Source organism: Raphanus sativus, unplaced genomic scaffold (genome assembly GCF_000801105.2).
Source record: "Raphanus sativus cultivar WK10039 unplaced genomic scaffold, ASM80110v3 Scaffold2448, whole genome shotgun sequence".
NCBI classification, from domain to species: domain Eukaryota; kingdom Viridiplantae; phylum Streptophyta; class Magnoliopsida; order Brassicales; family Brassicaceae; genus Raphanus; species Raphanus sativus.
In genome coordinates this window covers 1-15,509 of record NW_026617756.1, presented here as the reverse complement: position 1 = coordinate 15,509, position 15,509 = coordinate 1, and the positions used below count along the sequence as shown (strand labels likewise).

At 34.0% G+C, this 15,509-nt stretch overlaps 1 protein-coding gene and 1 long non-coding RNA gene across 3 annotated transcripts; both read left to right on the top strand.

Moving 5' to 3' along the window:
- The first annotated feature begins 7,449 nt into the window (after positions 1 to 7,449).
- Positions 7,450 to 9,345, top strand: LOC130505637 (uncharacterized). Its single transcript, XR_008941759.1, has 3 exons — positions 7,450 to 7,824; positions 7,909 to 8,784; positions 8,885 to 9,345. It is a non-coding gene; the product is annotated as an uncharacterized LOC130505637 (long non-coding RNA).
- A 2,904-nt stretch (positions 9,346 to 12,249) lies between these two features.
- On the top strand, positions 12,250 to 13,084 carry LOC130505638 (EPIDERMAL PATTERNING FACTOR-like protein 9). Of its 2 annotated transcripts, none has more exons than XM_057000235.1 (3): positions 12,250 to 12,451; positions 12,588 to 12,646; positions 12,737 to 13,084. In XM_057000235.1, exons 1-3 carry the CDS (start codon positions 12,361 to 12,363, stop codon positions 12,917 to 12,919), a joined length of 333 nt encoding a protein of 110 aa, XP_056856215.1. In that variant the 5' UTR covers positions 12,250 to 12,360; the 3' UTR covers positions 12,920 to 13,084. The 2 variants fall into 2 exon arrangements, with proteins under 2 accessions (XP_056856215.1, XP_056856216.1); XM_057000236.1 differs by having other exon boundaries at positions 12,257 to 12,451; positions 12,764 to 13,036.
- Positions 13,085 to 15,509: the final 2,425 nt, after the last annotated feature.

Sequence of the window (15,509 nt, the reverse complement as noted above, 5' to 3'; positions counted from 1 at the left end):
GGTCTGGTCTAGTTTCAAAACACTAGGAAGAATAATAATTGATTGGCAAAATATTAACTTTTGAATAATATTTGTGAAAATAATGAAATATATTAATATATATACATATTGGTGAAACATATTATAAAGTTATATTTAAAATGATTCTCTAATATTTTGAATAACGATTTTGATTCCTTTTGTAATATAATTCCTCATTTCGTTAGGTATAGTAGTATGTTCAAAAATTCTATAAATTAAAAACCTTAACAAATAGTATTAATTCAATTGAAATAAGCATGTACAGTATAAAACCGCAGCAAAATTGAGGCGGAGACAAAATATTTGCGATTTTAAGAAAAATAGAACAAACAAAAACAGGTGTCTGCAACTCTTTTAAAGTGCGTTATTGTAGAAGTTACACTTGTCTAATCATTATGTGATAGAATGGTGACAAGAGTTGAATATCGCACTCACTATTATAATACCGTCCCGCTAATTGGTTCCCATTCATAACGTTAATGTTGACATCGAAGAATGCATTATACATAACTATTTCATACAGAATCCTTGATAAGGATGATGAAATTCTAATGATATTAAACGAATGATTAGATAAATGTAGTCCATGTACACATATTAAGTGCACTATCATATATATGTAGATATTTTTATTCGTTTGAATAATTATATAGAGACAACATTTAACTCTGTTTGAGACCTCTAAGAAAATAGAGGTTTCATAGATATGGAGGGTAATGGTCTCTCTCTCTCTCTTTTTAGAGATAGAAAGTTCTCTCAAATTCTTTCTTAACACACTTAGTATTTCATAAGGATTGAGATATGCCTTTTTGCAAGATATTGGATGTTAGGATCGATTTAGAACTTCTGATTGCGGATTTTTGTTTTCAATGTGGCGAGTTTTTGTTGTGTTCTTTCATCCAAAACCAGGCAGATCTTAAAATGTTAATCTTCTTTCCTGGGTTTGGAGAGTGGTGCTTGGCTCTTTCACATGCGCTTGTTTACAGCTGGCTACTGCATGAACTCTCTGATAATCTGTTTGTCCATAAATCTTCCAAGGAGTATAATGATTTACTTCCCTAACATGATTAGTAAGATAGATATAAAGTTGGACAATTATTTCAAATAGCCTTTTATTAAGTTTTTGTCACAAAATAGCCTTCAAAAAATAAAATGACCAAAATAGTCCTTTTTATTTTGAAATTTTTAATATATTTTTTTTATGTTTTGAAATTTGAAACTCATCCCCAAAAACTTAAAAATGCTATTTGAGAGAACTGTCCAACTTTATATCTATCTTACTAATCGAGCTAGGGAAGTAAACATTAACTTGAATTATAGTGCTAGTTTATGTAGTATCTGTTTAGACCAACATTAACCAGTAATGTGTATGGAATGTACTCCATTAAGTTATGATATTGGGTGGCAGTGATGTTAGGACTTTTCAAGGATCCCTAACCAAATATTGTAGTATAAAAGATTGTCGAACCAATCCTAAGTGATTCTAATGCAAAGGGAATGCAAGTCTATGCTTAATCTAAGTGCAACCAATTGAGTGAAGTGAAGTCAACTAAAACTAGACTAGAAATGCAATAAAAGAGTGAACTTTCTTTCTCAATATGAAGCAAGTGGATTCATGGGGTTAGGCATTTGATCTTGGGTGATGTAGATCCAATCTAAAGGTGACAAGCTATCAATCAAGCACTTTCCTTATGCCTAGACACAATACTAAACAAGCTCTATCCCTAGATGAATGTTCATTTGCTAAAGCAACTCAAGCATCAAATCCCTTTGGTTGAATGTTACTAAAGCAATCATTATGGACAAGTCTACTAGCAATCTTAACACCTTTAACAACAAATCTCTTTGGCAAAGTGCATTAAAAGCATTGAAGAGTTGGTTCAGGCATTTCATCATACACCTTCCGGGCATGAAATGCCTAAGGATCTATTTTAGTATGATCAAGACTAAAATAGCATTGAGAACCCTCAACAAGCAAGGAAAGAAATAGATTTAACACTAAACACCATAGATCTTCACTAATCACCCTTAATCACCCTAGCCCATGAATCCTAGATAGATCTACTCACTAATAGACATGATTAACCCAAAAACCAAAGATGATTCAAGGTTAGACATGCTTAGTGAACAAGATAATCCAACAAACACAAAGAAAATAAGATGAAAAAGGATCAAAGATCCAAGCTTTCTTCAAGGTTTACAAATGTGTTTTTGAGAGAAAAATAGTTAGATCCAACATTAGGATAACAAGAGTATTTATACTTAGGTTTAGAAAGCCTAAAACATCAAGATAAAATGACTAAAATGGCCTTGGGACACTTAATTCTCGACCAAAGACTTAAGAAAAACGGCCTGGGTAGACCGAACCGATCCTCCCCGCGCGTCTCTACCCGCGCACTTCGGATCTTCTCATCCTGGTCATTCCCGCGCGGGTACAGCTCCCCTGTCAGTTCTCCCCGTTCAGTTCTCCACATGCAGGCCGCACGGGTGGAGTTCCCCGGTGGTTCCTCCCCGGTCAGGTCGCTTCTCTTGAACTGGATTCAGGCCGCGCGGGTGACAGTCCCCGCTCAGTTCTCCCCGGTCAGTTCGACCAACATGCTTGTCTTGTCGTCAAAGATGAAGAAGGATTAGTAGCCATTGCTACTAGTTATTTCATGCAAATCTTTGAATCCTCCAACCCATAAGATATTGAAGATCTCTCGGAGGTATCCACAACGATAACTGAGACGATAAATAATGATCTCACAGCTCCGGTTACGGAATGGGAGGTCAAATTAGCACTTTTTGCAATGCATCGAGAGAAGGCCCCATGACCTGATGGAATGATAGCACTATTATATCAAAAAAAATTGGATATTGTAAAGGAAGATTTAACTCATATGGTTAATTAATTTCTTTTTCATGGATCAATGGCAAGTGGTTTGAACGATACAAATATCTGCCTTATCCCAAAAACGACTAAGCAAAACGAGATGATGCAGTCCGACCCATTAGTCTCTGTAACGTCAGTTCCAAGATTATCTCCAAGATCTTATGCCGGAGATTAAAAACAATCCTGCCAAATAGAATCTCTGAGACCCAATTAGCCTTTGTTGCTGGAAGACAAAATTCAGACAATATCAGGACTGCCCAAGAGATGTTCCATGCCTAAAAAACTTAACTGAGCGGCAGGAACAAAAGGATGGTCATTAAAACAGATATGCGTAAAGCATACGACCGTATGGAATGGTCGTTTATTGAGGGTGTAATGGGAAAGATGGGCTTCTCTAAGATATGGATTACTTGGATTATGAGGTGTGTCACATCGGTGAAATACAAGGTACTCATGAATGGACATCCAAGAGGAAATATTGTTCCAGAAATAGGTTTACGTCAAGGATATCCTTTTTCTCCTTTTTCATTTTTATTATATGCACGGAAGCGCTCGTTACCCTTCTTAATAAAGCAGAGAATCAAGGGAAGATAACGGGATGCGTGTTATCCGCGCGTGCACTTCGGTATCCCACCTTCTCTTTGCTGATGATAGCATTTTCTTCTGTAAAGTGGAGCTCCGTGAATGTGAAGAAGCAATGAAAGTAGTCAGAAAATATGAAAAGCATCTGGACAACGCATTAATTTCGATAAATCTTCTCTACTTTTTCGTAAGAGGATTACTGCAGATGTAAGACAACATATCAAAGATACTCCGGAGATCCAAAATAAAGGTGGTATGGAAACTTATCTAGGAATCCCAGAAGATATTAGTGGATCAAAATGCAAATTGTTTGCGTTTTTGAAGGACAAATTACTGCATAGAGTTAATGGATGGACATGCAGATGGCTCTCAAAAGGTGGAAATGAGGTAATGGTTAAATCAATCTTACTAGCTCTTCCAACATACGATATGTCTACCTTCCTGCTCCCATTGGAGATTTGTGAGAACCTTGCTAGTGCAATTAGACAATTTTGGTGGAGCTCAAACCTCCTAAAGAGAGGAATTCATTAGGCAAAGTGGGAAAATGTATGCCTACAACGGGAAGAAGGTGGGATTGGCTTTCGCATGATCCATGAATTTAACTTGGCGCTTCTAGCAAAATAACTATGGAGGTTAGTGCAATACCCGGATTTTTTGTGGCAAGAGTATTGAGGGGGAGATACTATAGAATGAGCTTGCCATTTCGAACAATTTCTGCAAATAGCCCATCATATGTGTGAACCAGTATCTGGGCAGTACGAGAGTTAATATTATTGGGCATCAGACTTTAGGTACATTCAGGATACGAGATCAAAATGTGGTAGGATCCTTGGATCCCTACAATACAATCTAGATCAACAAGGGCCTTGGCCCCAGCTGTGCATCTGAGCATGAGAGTTAGCGATTTCATTGATCAAGACTTTAAGGAGTTGAATGTTGGGTTACTGGAGAGCTACGTTGATCCGGCCGATATAACTTATATAAGAAGCTTGGCTATAAGTAAAACCCACAGAGGGGATACTTACTACTGGAACTACACCAAAAATGGATAGGATACAGTCGAATCAGGATATTGGGTAGCTCGGAACTTACTTGATACTGAGGAAAATGGGGAAGTACTGGAACCTAGCATAACAAAACTCCAAACCTTTTCTTGGAAGATAAAAGCTACACAAAATATTTGTCATCTTATATGGCAACGGATAACTGGTCATGTCGCAGTGACAAAGAACCTAGTCCGAGGTAACATGAGATGTGACAATTACTGTCCACGGTGTGGAGAGCCGGATGAAAATGTGACTCATGCAATGCCCACAAGCCTTACAAGTTTGGTCTCTTTCAGAGACGCCAATGAGTCAAGAGATGTTCCCACTTCCAAGCATTTATGCCAATATGGATTATCTCTTCTAGAGAAAGAACAACATTGTTGAACGAGAACTAGGTAGAGATCTTTATCCCTGGATAATTTGGCATCTTTGGAAGGCCAGGAATGATAATTTGTTTAGAGGTATAGATAGAGATCCTTTGGAACTGGTTCGCTATGAGGAAAGTGAGTGTCAAACCTGGTTTGATGCAAATGAGAGAACACCTTCAGCTTTACAAAACCCTAGTACTGAAATATCCCAAGTCTTAAGTTTGGGCATGCTAGATGGATCATGGACATCTACTGCAAAGTTTAGTGGATGTGTGGTTGGGTATGGCTTGATAGCATGGGGAAGTCACAACTTATGGGGACACGAAACCATATTCGAAGAGTATCTGCTTTACATTCAGAGGTGGAAGAGTATCTGCTTTACATTCAGAGGTGGAAGCACTGAGATGGGCGATGGAGAATATGCTCGAGCACTCGACATGTCAAAGTTTTGAAACGAACTGTAAGGACTTGATTTCAATGATCAATGACCCTCACAATTGGACAAACTTTACAAATGAATTGGAGATGATTGACACTCTGAAGATTTGCTTACCCATATCTCACGAGCGCGAAATAGGATCGTTTCATAGGCCTCTTTATTTTGTTGATTTCTGGTTACCAACAAAATAAAGAGGCCTATGACTATTCCGGTCTGGTTACCCAGACCGCTTCAAGTTTGAGTAATAGAATAGTCTTTTGATGTCAAAAACAAAAACAACTGTAAATGTATAATCATATGCACCATTTGAAATAACTAGAACAACGACAATATGAAAAGCTTGACTAACACATATAGTTTCCTCAACAATTCTTCTTACTAGAAATTGTTAACAAACTTGATAGTCTTGTTTAATCAGATTTCTGTGACTATACACACACGTATGAGATCAATTTTTAACTATCCAACATATGAGATCAACAACCATAGTTGCTACCCTTACAATTACCTTGTACCAATCTCCGGCGGGAATGCTCAACCATTCAATCTTACCATTTTCTCCAGCGTTAACTCTTTTTAGGTTAGCCCCTCTTTATATCACGCTCGATGAATCTTTAATATCTTCTTTCCATATTCTTTGCAATCCATCCTAACTGTTAGGATCGTGATTTTGGAATCTTCAAAGTTCTTAACCCAGAACTAATTTTGCTTCTTGGTATCTTAACGGAACCCAACTGATCGAGTTTTCATACCGGACTTAACCTTGATCAACACATTCAGTCTACACCACTATGCAAGAAACGTGGTAGAGAAATGATAGTTTGCTTCTGGTATGTTTTCTCTCGATTAAAATCATATTGATTGCCGGTTTATTGTATGGCTAGAATTTAATATTTCTGTTTTATCTCATGTATATGTTTTGATATAGCAAGGAATAACATAAGGCTGGCTAATACACATAAAACCTACATAAAATTAGGACCCTTAATGTTAGGTTGATTTTTATCCATAACTAAATTGTCCTTAATAAACTCTCTACTTAGTGAATAAAATACACTCTCCGAAATTATAAATAACACATGGAGATAAATTTCGTTATAAAATAAGACTATAATTTTTTTTTTCCAAAAATCCATATTAATAAATATATTTATATCTAATAAAATGTGAATAGCTCCAAAAAATCTAAATCAATAAATATATTTATTTCAATAGATAAAAGTACGACTCTAAATTAATAGAGTGGACATTTTGTATGGCATATACACTACAAGAAAAATGCGTTTTAATAGCAGAACAGGATAGCGTTTTTTCGCTTTCTGCTGTGGTTGACATATCCGTTAGTTTTAGATAGCGTTTGTATTTTTGGAAACGCTATGATAGACCGGCATAATTAGAAACGCTATGATAGTATACATTTAATAGCACATAGAATAATAAACGCTACAATAACGTACTTTTTATATCCCTAAACCCTAAACAAACTGAACCCTATACTCTAAGAAAAAGAAAAATAAACACTAATACAGTAATAATTTTTATAATCTTTTAGAACTTAAACTCTAAATCTTAAATATAAAATTATAAACTTAAATATTTTAAAATTAAACATCAAACCTATATACATTAAATCTAAACCCTGTATTATACATAATCCTTAAATATAAAATCCTAAACTTCATATTTGATAGTTCTAAAATTTCAATACTAAAACATACATGTTAAAACCAAAATAAATTTATTATATGTATACTCCCAGAATTTCAACACAAAACCTTAAACTTTTTTTATCAAAAAAACCTTAAACTCTTAAACCCTAAACAAACACAATAAACTTAAAACCTTAAAATTTGAATAAACACAAAACTACCAAATCATTTTTTTTTAATTATATAATCACAAAATTCAAATCACACAAGTTTATATTTGAAATGTTAAATATGTTCTTATTTTTAAGTTCAAACCATTTGTAGATAAAAAAACCTTAAACTCTTATTTTAAAGTCATTATCCTAGTGCTCATTTCTTATTGGTTGATTCTTAAAATCTGGGATCTCTATTCTTGGCCATTGGATTACATAAATCAATGGCTAAGAATGCAATGTGGCTCTTTCTCGTTTAGCTTACTCTGTAAGCTTTTCTCTTCTTTTTTTTTTAATAACAGTGAACGCTTTTCTCTGTATCTCATCTAACAGATTCATTTTTTCTTCTTCTTCTTCTTCTCTCTGCACCATCCATGGCGTAAGGTCCACCATCTCTCCTATTTCAACCGTCTCTCACCACCACAAGTCACCTGCAATCACGTTCGTGACTTCGCCGAACCGGGGCGTCCAAGGCCAGCCAAGCTCCGTCAAGAGAATCCTCAACCTCTGTATCTCGCTTTTGAGAGTCGCCGCTCAAAGTCCAAGGAAGAACACGCCCTCTACAGCGCCGGCCCATGAGAAGAATCAGCGCCGTCGGAGACAAACCCTAGAACCCCATCGTCCTCCGAACGGAGGTAACCATCGACTAACGAGACACCAAGACTGAGACTGTTAGAGAAGCGCCTCTGATTTTCATAAAATCTTGTCTGCTCTGTCAGGTTGAGTGGATTCTAAGAAGCAAGGAGGTGGGGGAGACATAAACACAGTGGAGAAAAAACAAGAAAAAAGGAGAAGATGAAGAAGCTTGGAGGCCTCCACGACCTTTGCTATCCGTGGTTCGACGGCGGCGTTAAGAAAAGAGGAGGCCTGGTTTTCTTACTAGGTTTAGTTTTGGTTTAGTTTTGGTTTAGTTTTAGTTTAGTTTTGGTTTAGTTTTGGTTTAGTTTTAGTTTAGTTTTGGTTTAGTTTTGGTTAGGTTTTGGTTTATACTTTTAATTTGTAAATCATATTCTTTTTTTACATTAATAAAAAATTAAATATATAAACGAGTTTAAATTTTAATTATGTTTCTAATATTTAATTAATTTTTATTTTTATTTGTTTTTATTTTTTTTTATTTTTTTTTTTATAATAAAAATAATAACGAAAATTATTCGCTATTAGAAAATATTTAATTGCAGATAGAAAAGCGCTATCGTAGTGGAAGAAAAGATAGCATTGTTAAAAACCGCTATGTAATGTCCTTCACCTATTATGACGGGCGATGATACAGCGCTTCAAAAACCGCTATCATATCGTTATATAGCGTTTTTCGTCCGCTAATAAAACCCATTTTTCTTGTAGTGATATTATCGGTACGTCGGTACGCTACCAGTGGCGAAGAACCTTAAGACACGTGGGATTGATTGTGACTTAAGGTGCAGTATTTGTGGGGCAGACGAGGAGTCAACTAACCATGTACTATTTGAATGTCCACCCGCACCATAAACATGAGTGTTATCCAGGATTATTTCCCTCCGTGCATCTTCCCATCGTCTTCTGTCTTTACCATCATGGAATATTTTTTGGATGCTTCCGAAGGATGGTGATTTTAGGTACTTTCCATGGATATTGTGGTATATTTAAAAACAACCAGAAATGAAAAGATTTATAAGAATAAGATTGGAAATCCAAAGGAAATTTTTTGTATTGCAGAAGTGGAAGCAGCGTCGTGGGCTGAGGCACAATTATTGGTGACTGAACAACGTGGAGTCACTCAAACTATTTTTAGTTGCCAATCACTGGTAAATACTAGAGTTTGTTATGTTGATGGTGCATGGAGAGAGGAAGATATATACACTGGACAAGGATGTTATTGTCAAAAAGTAGGTTTGACTTAAGTGAGGATGGGAGCGATGAATATGCGACGTAGTCGATCACTTCTACATGCTGAGTGTGAATCTCTGATCTTGGCAATGAAATGCATGAAAAGCCTCCAATTTCCTGATATAGTAGTATTCACGATAGATTGTTCTCATTTGGTGAAGATAGTGTCGTCACCTGAAAAATGGCCTGTTTTTTCTACACATATGGAAGAATCGACGCATTGAAACTTTCTTCCCCAACTTTCGGATCAGGCATATTTGTAGAGCACAAAACATTATGGTGGAAAACTTTGCATGTGGTGTGAGGAGTTCTCATTCAGTTATGATTTATATTGATTCCACCCCTCTGGTTTGGTTATCTGAACCGGTAGGTCTCGTTTCTTCGTTTAATTGATGTCAAAAAGAAATTAATAGAGTAGATAAGATTTGCATAACCAGATCTAATCAAATACGATTTCCCACTTCATTCCCGAGATTGGCTAGACTATAAATCATTACGTTCACCATACAGATTTGAAGCTCGACAATTTATGACGGAAGAAATCACAGTGATAGACTCTTCTATGGTGGAGGAAGGAACAAGGAACTGATGGATCTCTCAAGCTGGGAGGAAGGAAACGTCGTCTGTCGGAGCTTGAGAAATCACACTCGAGGTTGCTTCGAGTGTGAGTGTTCACCGTTTGAGCTCATGCATAATTTTTATTATCGTTTTTAAAAAATGGATGGGGTTAAACTTTCAATTTTCTTGCTTTAATGAGAAAGAAGAGATATCTATATTATTAAAATTGAAGTACATTTTAGTACTGTTTGGGAACATGGATAGTAGTTCTCTAAATAAAAGTTGTTTGGAAACATTGATAATAATATTACATTTATTGCATTTCCATATTTCACTTAGCTTAACAATTTCATTAATTATATTACCTTTACGATAATTAACATCATTAGTTATATTACCATAATGATAATAGCGCAGATTTTTATTTATTAGTTAATCAATATAGATTTTGTGGCAATTATAAAATCAAAAATGTAAATAACTAGGTTTTATATATGGTTAGACGTTCGTTTTAGTTTGTTTTGGTAAAACATTTTTTTTTATTTTAGTTTCAGTCGGTGGAAAATAATGTAATCAAAAACATTATTCAAAGACATGTATTTGTGAATAAAATAATAATTTAAATAAAAAATAAAAAGTGTTACATTTATTGTCACTTAATTTTTCATTTAATATAATTATTTGACTAAATAAAAAAAAAAACTCTTTCTATTTGATATAATTTAGCCAAACACACAGATAGAGTCATTTTTACGAAATCAGTTAGGCATGAACATTGGCTATCCATTTAGATACATGTTGTTTTTTGTATCAATTTTTTTAAAATTAGGTCCAGCTTGAATATTAAAAATTTATGTGTGGGTTTTGAGTTGAGTCCTTCTTGGTCTGGATGAGTTTGGTTTTGATGTATAGAAATCTAAAAATATCTAAATAAACAATGTATCTAAAACGGGCTTGGATATTTGTACCAAAAATAACTATATTACATGTTTCGGTTTACGTCTTTTGAATATATTTAGTTATATTACGACACATCTAAAATATATAACACTAATTATAAAAAATAAATATTGATGTATAAAAATGTAAAAATCAATATCCGCACGGGAGTGCGGGTCAATCTCTAGTTTAGATTATAGGAGGATATAGTGGATTTGTTTTCCTTCAGTAAGGACATATGAGACTATGTCTGGAGATCACATATACCTAAATGTATATATCGCTTCACCTTACCCAGAAAAATAATTAAACCAAGCATACCAAACCAATTTTTATAACCTGAAATGTTAGAGGACTTTTTCTAGACAAGGGAGAACCACTTATTCAGGAATCAAAAGCGAGTGCTATCTTCTGGTTTGATGACTTTAAAGGTGTAACTGGTGACCATTAAAGGAACATTAGGAATAAAAAGGAAAAACTGCAGAGGAACAAAATTAAAGGAATGAAATTCCTTATCAATTTTGGTGAGGAATAAATTTATTCTATGTTCCTTTAAAATAAAAGGAATAACAAGGAATGGAAAGGAAAACCATCCCATATAAATGGTAAAAATAATTAGGAACAATAAGGAATGCAGTATTTTCTTGTATTCCTTGGTCACCAGTTAGACCCTAAGTATGAATGCATCTAAATTCCGTTGCAACTAGGCTAGCGTAGGAAAAATCATGAATGACTAGAAAACTTACCTTACCTGGTTGTCTGCCCATACATAAGTCTGAAAACTCCTTAACCAGTCCGGTTTAGAACCCGCCATAAAATCCACCTAAACGGGGAGAAATTACTTCCGATCTTAGGTTTCATGTTTTATGAGAGACCCAATAATATTTTTCAAGTGGGTTTTGGCCACTATAGTATCTCTGTTGGGCTGTGTAGAGTTTATGGTCTATATGTCTGACTGAACAGCTCGCCAATTTGAAAGGTCAATAGAACAAGATAACTTTTGATGAAGGATCAAGAATATAGGACAAGGTTGTTCATATCTTACATTCATCATAGTTCTATTGGTATCCTCTAAGGAATCCACGTCGATCCATCCAAATTGGGTAAATTCTGTTTTACCCGATTAGAAAAGTTAATATCTACATGATAAAGGGCTGATTTCACTTCTAAGGCATACTCCTGATGAGCTGCTGGCGAGCTAATTTCTAATAAATATATGTTAAATAAAAAAGAGATAAGGTAAGGAGACAAGAGCATAGAAAACATACATGAGAAGCCAATTATGATGTGCTAAAAAACAAAACACTAAGCAATATTTAGGCTAATGCTGAAATATCTGTGTTTACTCATTAATATTTGTAAATTGCTTACTCATTAATTTGTAAATTAATGACCAAAATCTTAATTCTTTCTAATTATGATTTATTTTATATTTCATCCAAAAACAGTGTAGTTGTTTTTTTTTTTTTTGTCAACTTTGGTCACTTTGGACCTTTAATCCTCAAACTGAGGTAGGGAGGGGTCGAACCCCTCACGCCAGGGCCCGAAGGCAGAGCTCAGTAACCACTTGGCTACGAACGACCCGGCAAACAGTGTAGTTGTTAAATATGTTTTTTACTTCTCATTTAAAATTTAGCGGGGGTAAAAGTGAATACTTCATTCTCTGTATTTTCTGATTCTTATCTCTACGTGTTCGCAAACTCACCATTATATGATAAGTAGAAGACAAAACTTACAGCCAAGTAGCTAAACTTATCTCTCTCCAAAACATTTGGTCCATACGATAAAGCAAGAAGAAGAGGAACAAGATGAAGCATGAAAGGAGAAACATGAAGCTACGATGCATATCCTTCTTCTTTCTTCTATTCGGTTTGCTTCTTGGAAATTTTGTAGTCCAAGGTCTTGTAGTTTCAACACATCTCCTGCATATTCTATAAATATTTTTAATTATAATCTATTGAATCCACATCAAGACGCCTAACAATAGTTTTTCTTTTTCTTTTGAAATTCTCTTGTTCGTGTACTTATGAATCAGCTTCAAAAGCTCGTTCTATCGACGATAAGCTTTCACTTCCCCGACAAGTCCATCTCCCGGTATATTCATAATGAGAGAATTGTTGTCTATTAGTAACTACTACAAGGAAACAAGCGATGATAGATGATTTAGTTGTATTAATATTGTAGAGCGTATGTTACAATCTTTTCACACAGTTCTCAAGGAGGCGTATGATTGGGTCGACGGCACCAACTTGTACTTACAACGAATGCAGAGGATGCAGATACAAATGCAGAGCTGAACAAGTCCCCGTCGAAGGCAATGATCCTATCAACAGTGCTTACCATTACAGATGCGTTTGTCATAGATAATAATGATAATTTCTTCTTCTTTTTTTTTGGTAAACAGATAATCTCTTCTTTTTGCACTTGTTTTGTATCGGCTTAATTGCATTTTGTTTTTTGAATGAGATGTTTTGGTCAAAATTATACTCCATCCTTCTCATATTATAAGATGGCGTACAGTTTTTTCTTCGGTATTGGTTAATTTTTAAAAAGTTTCGATGCAAAATTAATTTTAATACTGTATTATGGCAGTGTATTGCTTTTTTCGTCAAACTGTTTTAACTGATATTTTTTAATGCAAGGTTATCTAGGTTCTGAATATATGTGCATTAACCAAAAACATCATAAAGGGAAAAAATGAAGAATAACTCATTAATATATATATATTTTTTTAAAACTCATTAATATTTCTTGCTTAAATATTTCTATTAGTAAGACACTTTACTTAATAGCCATATTTTCGCCGGTGTTCTTTCTACGGTGTGCATGGGATAATAGAATCGTTTGGAGTTTATGTTGGGGTTCGTGTTGATGATGATACTGCTGATGATGATAATAGGGTGGGTGGTGGTTTTACATAAGTGTTTAAAAATAAAAACCATAGGGAGAATCACATGGTCATGTGGTCCATTTTTGAGACATACGTCAAGAAAAGATCACATGAGGGAACTAGAGTTGGTACGTTTGTAATTCTAGCTCTCCCTCTCTCTCTCCACTCCACTCCACTCCACTCCACTCCACTCCACTCCTCCTCTCTCTAGCTCGTTCATATTATTCTTCTTCTCTCTTCCGATGAGAAGCGGTTCAAAAAGGAACAACTATTTATGTAGTTCAGCAACTTTGAATTATTTATGTTGTATAAATTTGCAGTATGGAATAACTATGTAATTTGCTTTTTAATATTTTAATTACTAATTTAGATTTTTAGCTAATTATTATTTTTTATTTTGTATATACCTTTAATTATTAAAATACAAAATCCATTTATATTAATGTATATTATGAATATGTAAATAAAAATAATATTAGAATCATTTATTAAAACTAATAAATATATAATAATTTATTTTAAAGTGATAACAATATTTTTGATCGGTTTATGTAAATGATACAATTGTTAAAATTATTTTTGAAATTGGTATGAGATTAACATCAATTATATACAAATGATATAAATATGTTAAATTGTTTGCACTAAGTGATACGACTATTAACATCATTTCTATAAATTGATATTAATTTTATATCAATACTAATACAAACATCATTTAGAACAAACGATGTAAGTGGTAACAATCATTTTTAACAATGGACACATGCTAACATCACATCAAACAATCTATGGAAACATTTGCTATCTTTTACACCAGTTTTAAACAAAATGATACAAACTGTATATGCATCACCAAAAAGTAAGTACTTTATTTAGCAATCTAAAAATGTATCTACGTCATTTATAACTAATACAAATATCAAAATAACTTATTTAAACTAACCTTTTTAAAAGTTTACAAAAAAAAAAACTTATATAAACTAACCTTTTTGTAGTGAAAATTTATTTACAAAGTATAACTAAATATTAAACTTTCATCTACCATAAAAATAATTTACTTTGATTATTTTTCATACCAAATAAGAATTTTGAGCAAAAATAGGATAAAAGATAATTAAAGAAACTATTTAGAAATTGCCTTTTAAATCTTAAATAAATAAAAATACTAGACTTATAAAAAAATCAATAAAAATAAAATAACAGTTTAGTACTGTTAGATCAATAAAATTTGGTATATTTATTACCATTTTCTTCGAATGACATAGTATAAATTTTTCCAAATGTCTATTATCACAAATCTTGTTGTTTATTCAATCTTTGTAGTAGTAAAATATAATGTGTATGAAAAGTTTAATCAATACTTTTATCAATATTTTAACAGTTTTACAGTGCTTTACCAGGTGAACCGGTGTCGGATCACGGGTTAGTACCAAAGTTTTTTTGTTTCTGCCAATTTTGTTTTGGATTTTTCATTTACTGAGTTTTTGTTAAATCCAAACCAGTTATTTATAGGTCTTCGAATTAACTGGTTCGGCCATAGCTATGGGTTGGATATGAAAAAATTGGCCTGAACCATAATTTTCCAGCAAGGAAATTGGATCCTTCGACGAATATTTGATAACACCAGGGTCAAGTCAACAGGAAACTGACTTTGGGATGGGAAGGATCATACAATGTGATCAAGATGCGGGGGAGTAGGATTATTCAAACTGAAAGACATGTACAACAAGACTCAACCCAATAGATAGAATGTCTTGCATCTCAAAACCTACTATTTTTTTAAAACGATCCCAAGATCATGTTACTACAGCTTTCAAAACCAATACTTAAATGCTTTGGTATTTTATCTATCTAACTCCTGTCATTTATGCTTTACGTCAGCATACTCTTTTTATCTAATATAACCATGAGTTATTTTGACAAAAAGTGCAGTAGGAAAACCAGTTTCGTTAAGGTAAATATAAGATATTGATAGTTGCCTACTTCCAAGTGGCAAAACGCAACATCTAATAGAAATTGGCAGTGGTCTACCTCAAGGGGACCGAGAACAATGTCACACGAGTC

Coding starts and splice junctions, on each gene's coding strand:
- LOC130505638 (XM_057000235.1), top strand. CDS start 12,361: ATGAAGCATGAAAGGAGAAACATGAAGCTACGATGCATATCCTTCTTC. Junction 12,452..12,587: donor TGGAAATTTTGTAGTCCAAG/GTCTTGTAGTTT, acceptor CTTATGAATCAG/CTTCAAAAGCTCGTTCTATC. Junction 12,647..12,736: donor CCCGACAAGTCCATCTCCCG/GTATATTCATAA, acceptor TTAATATTGTAG/AGCGTATGTTACAATCTTTT.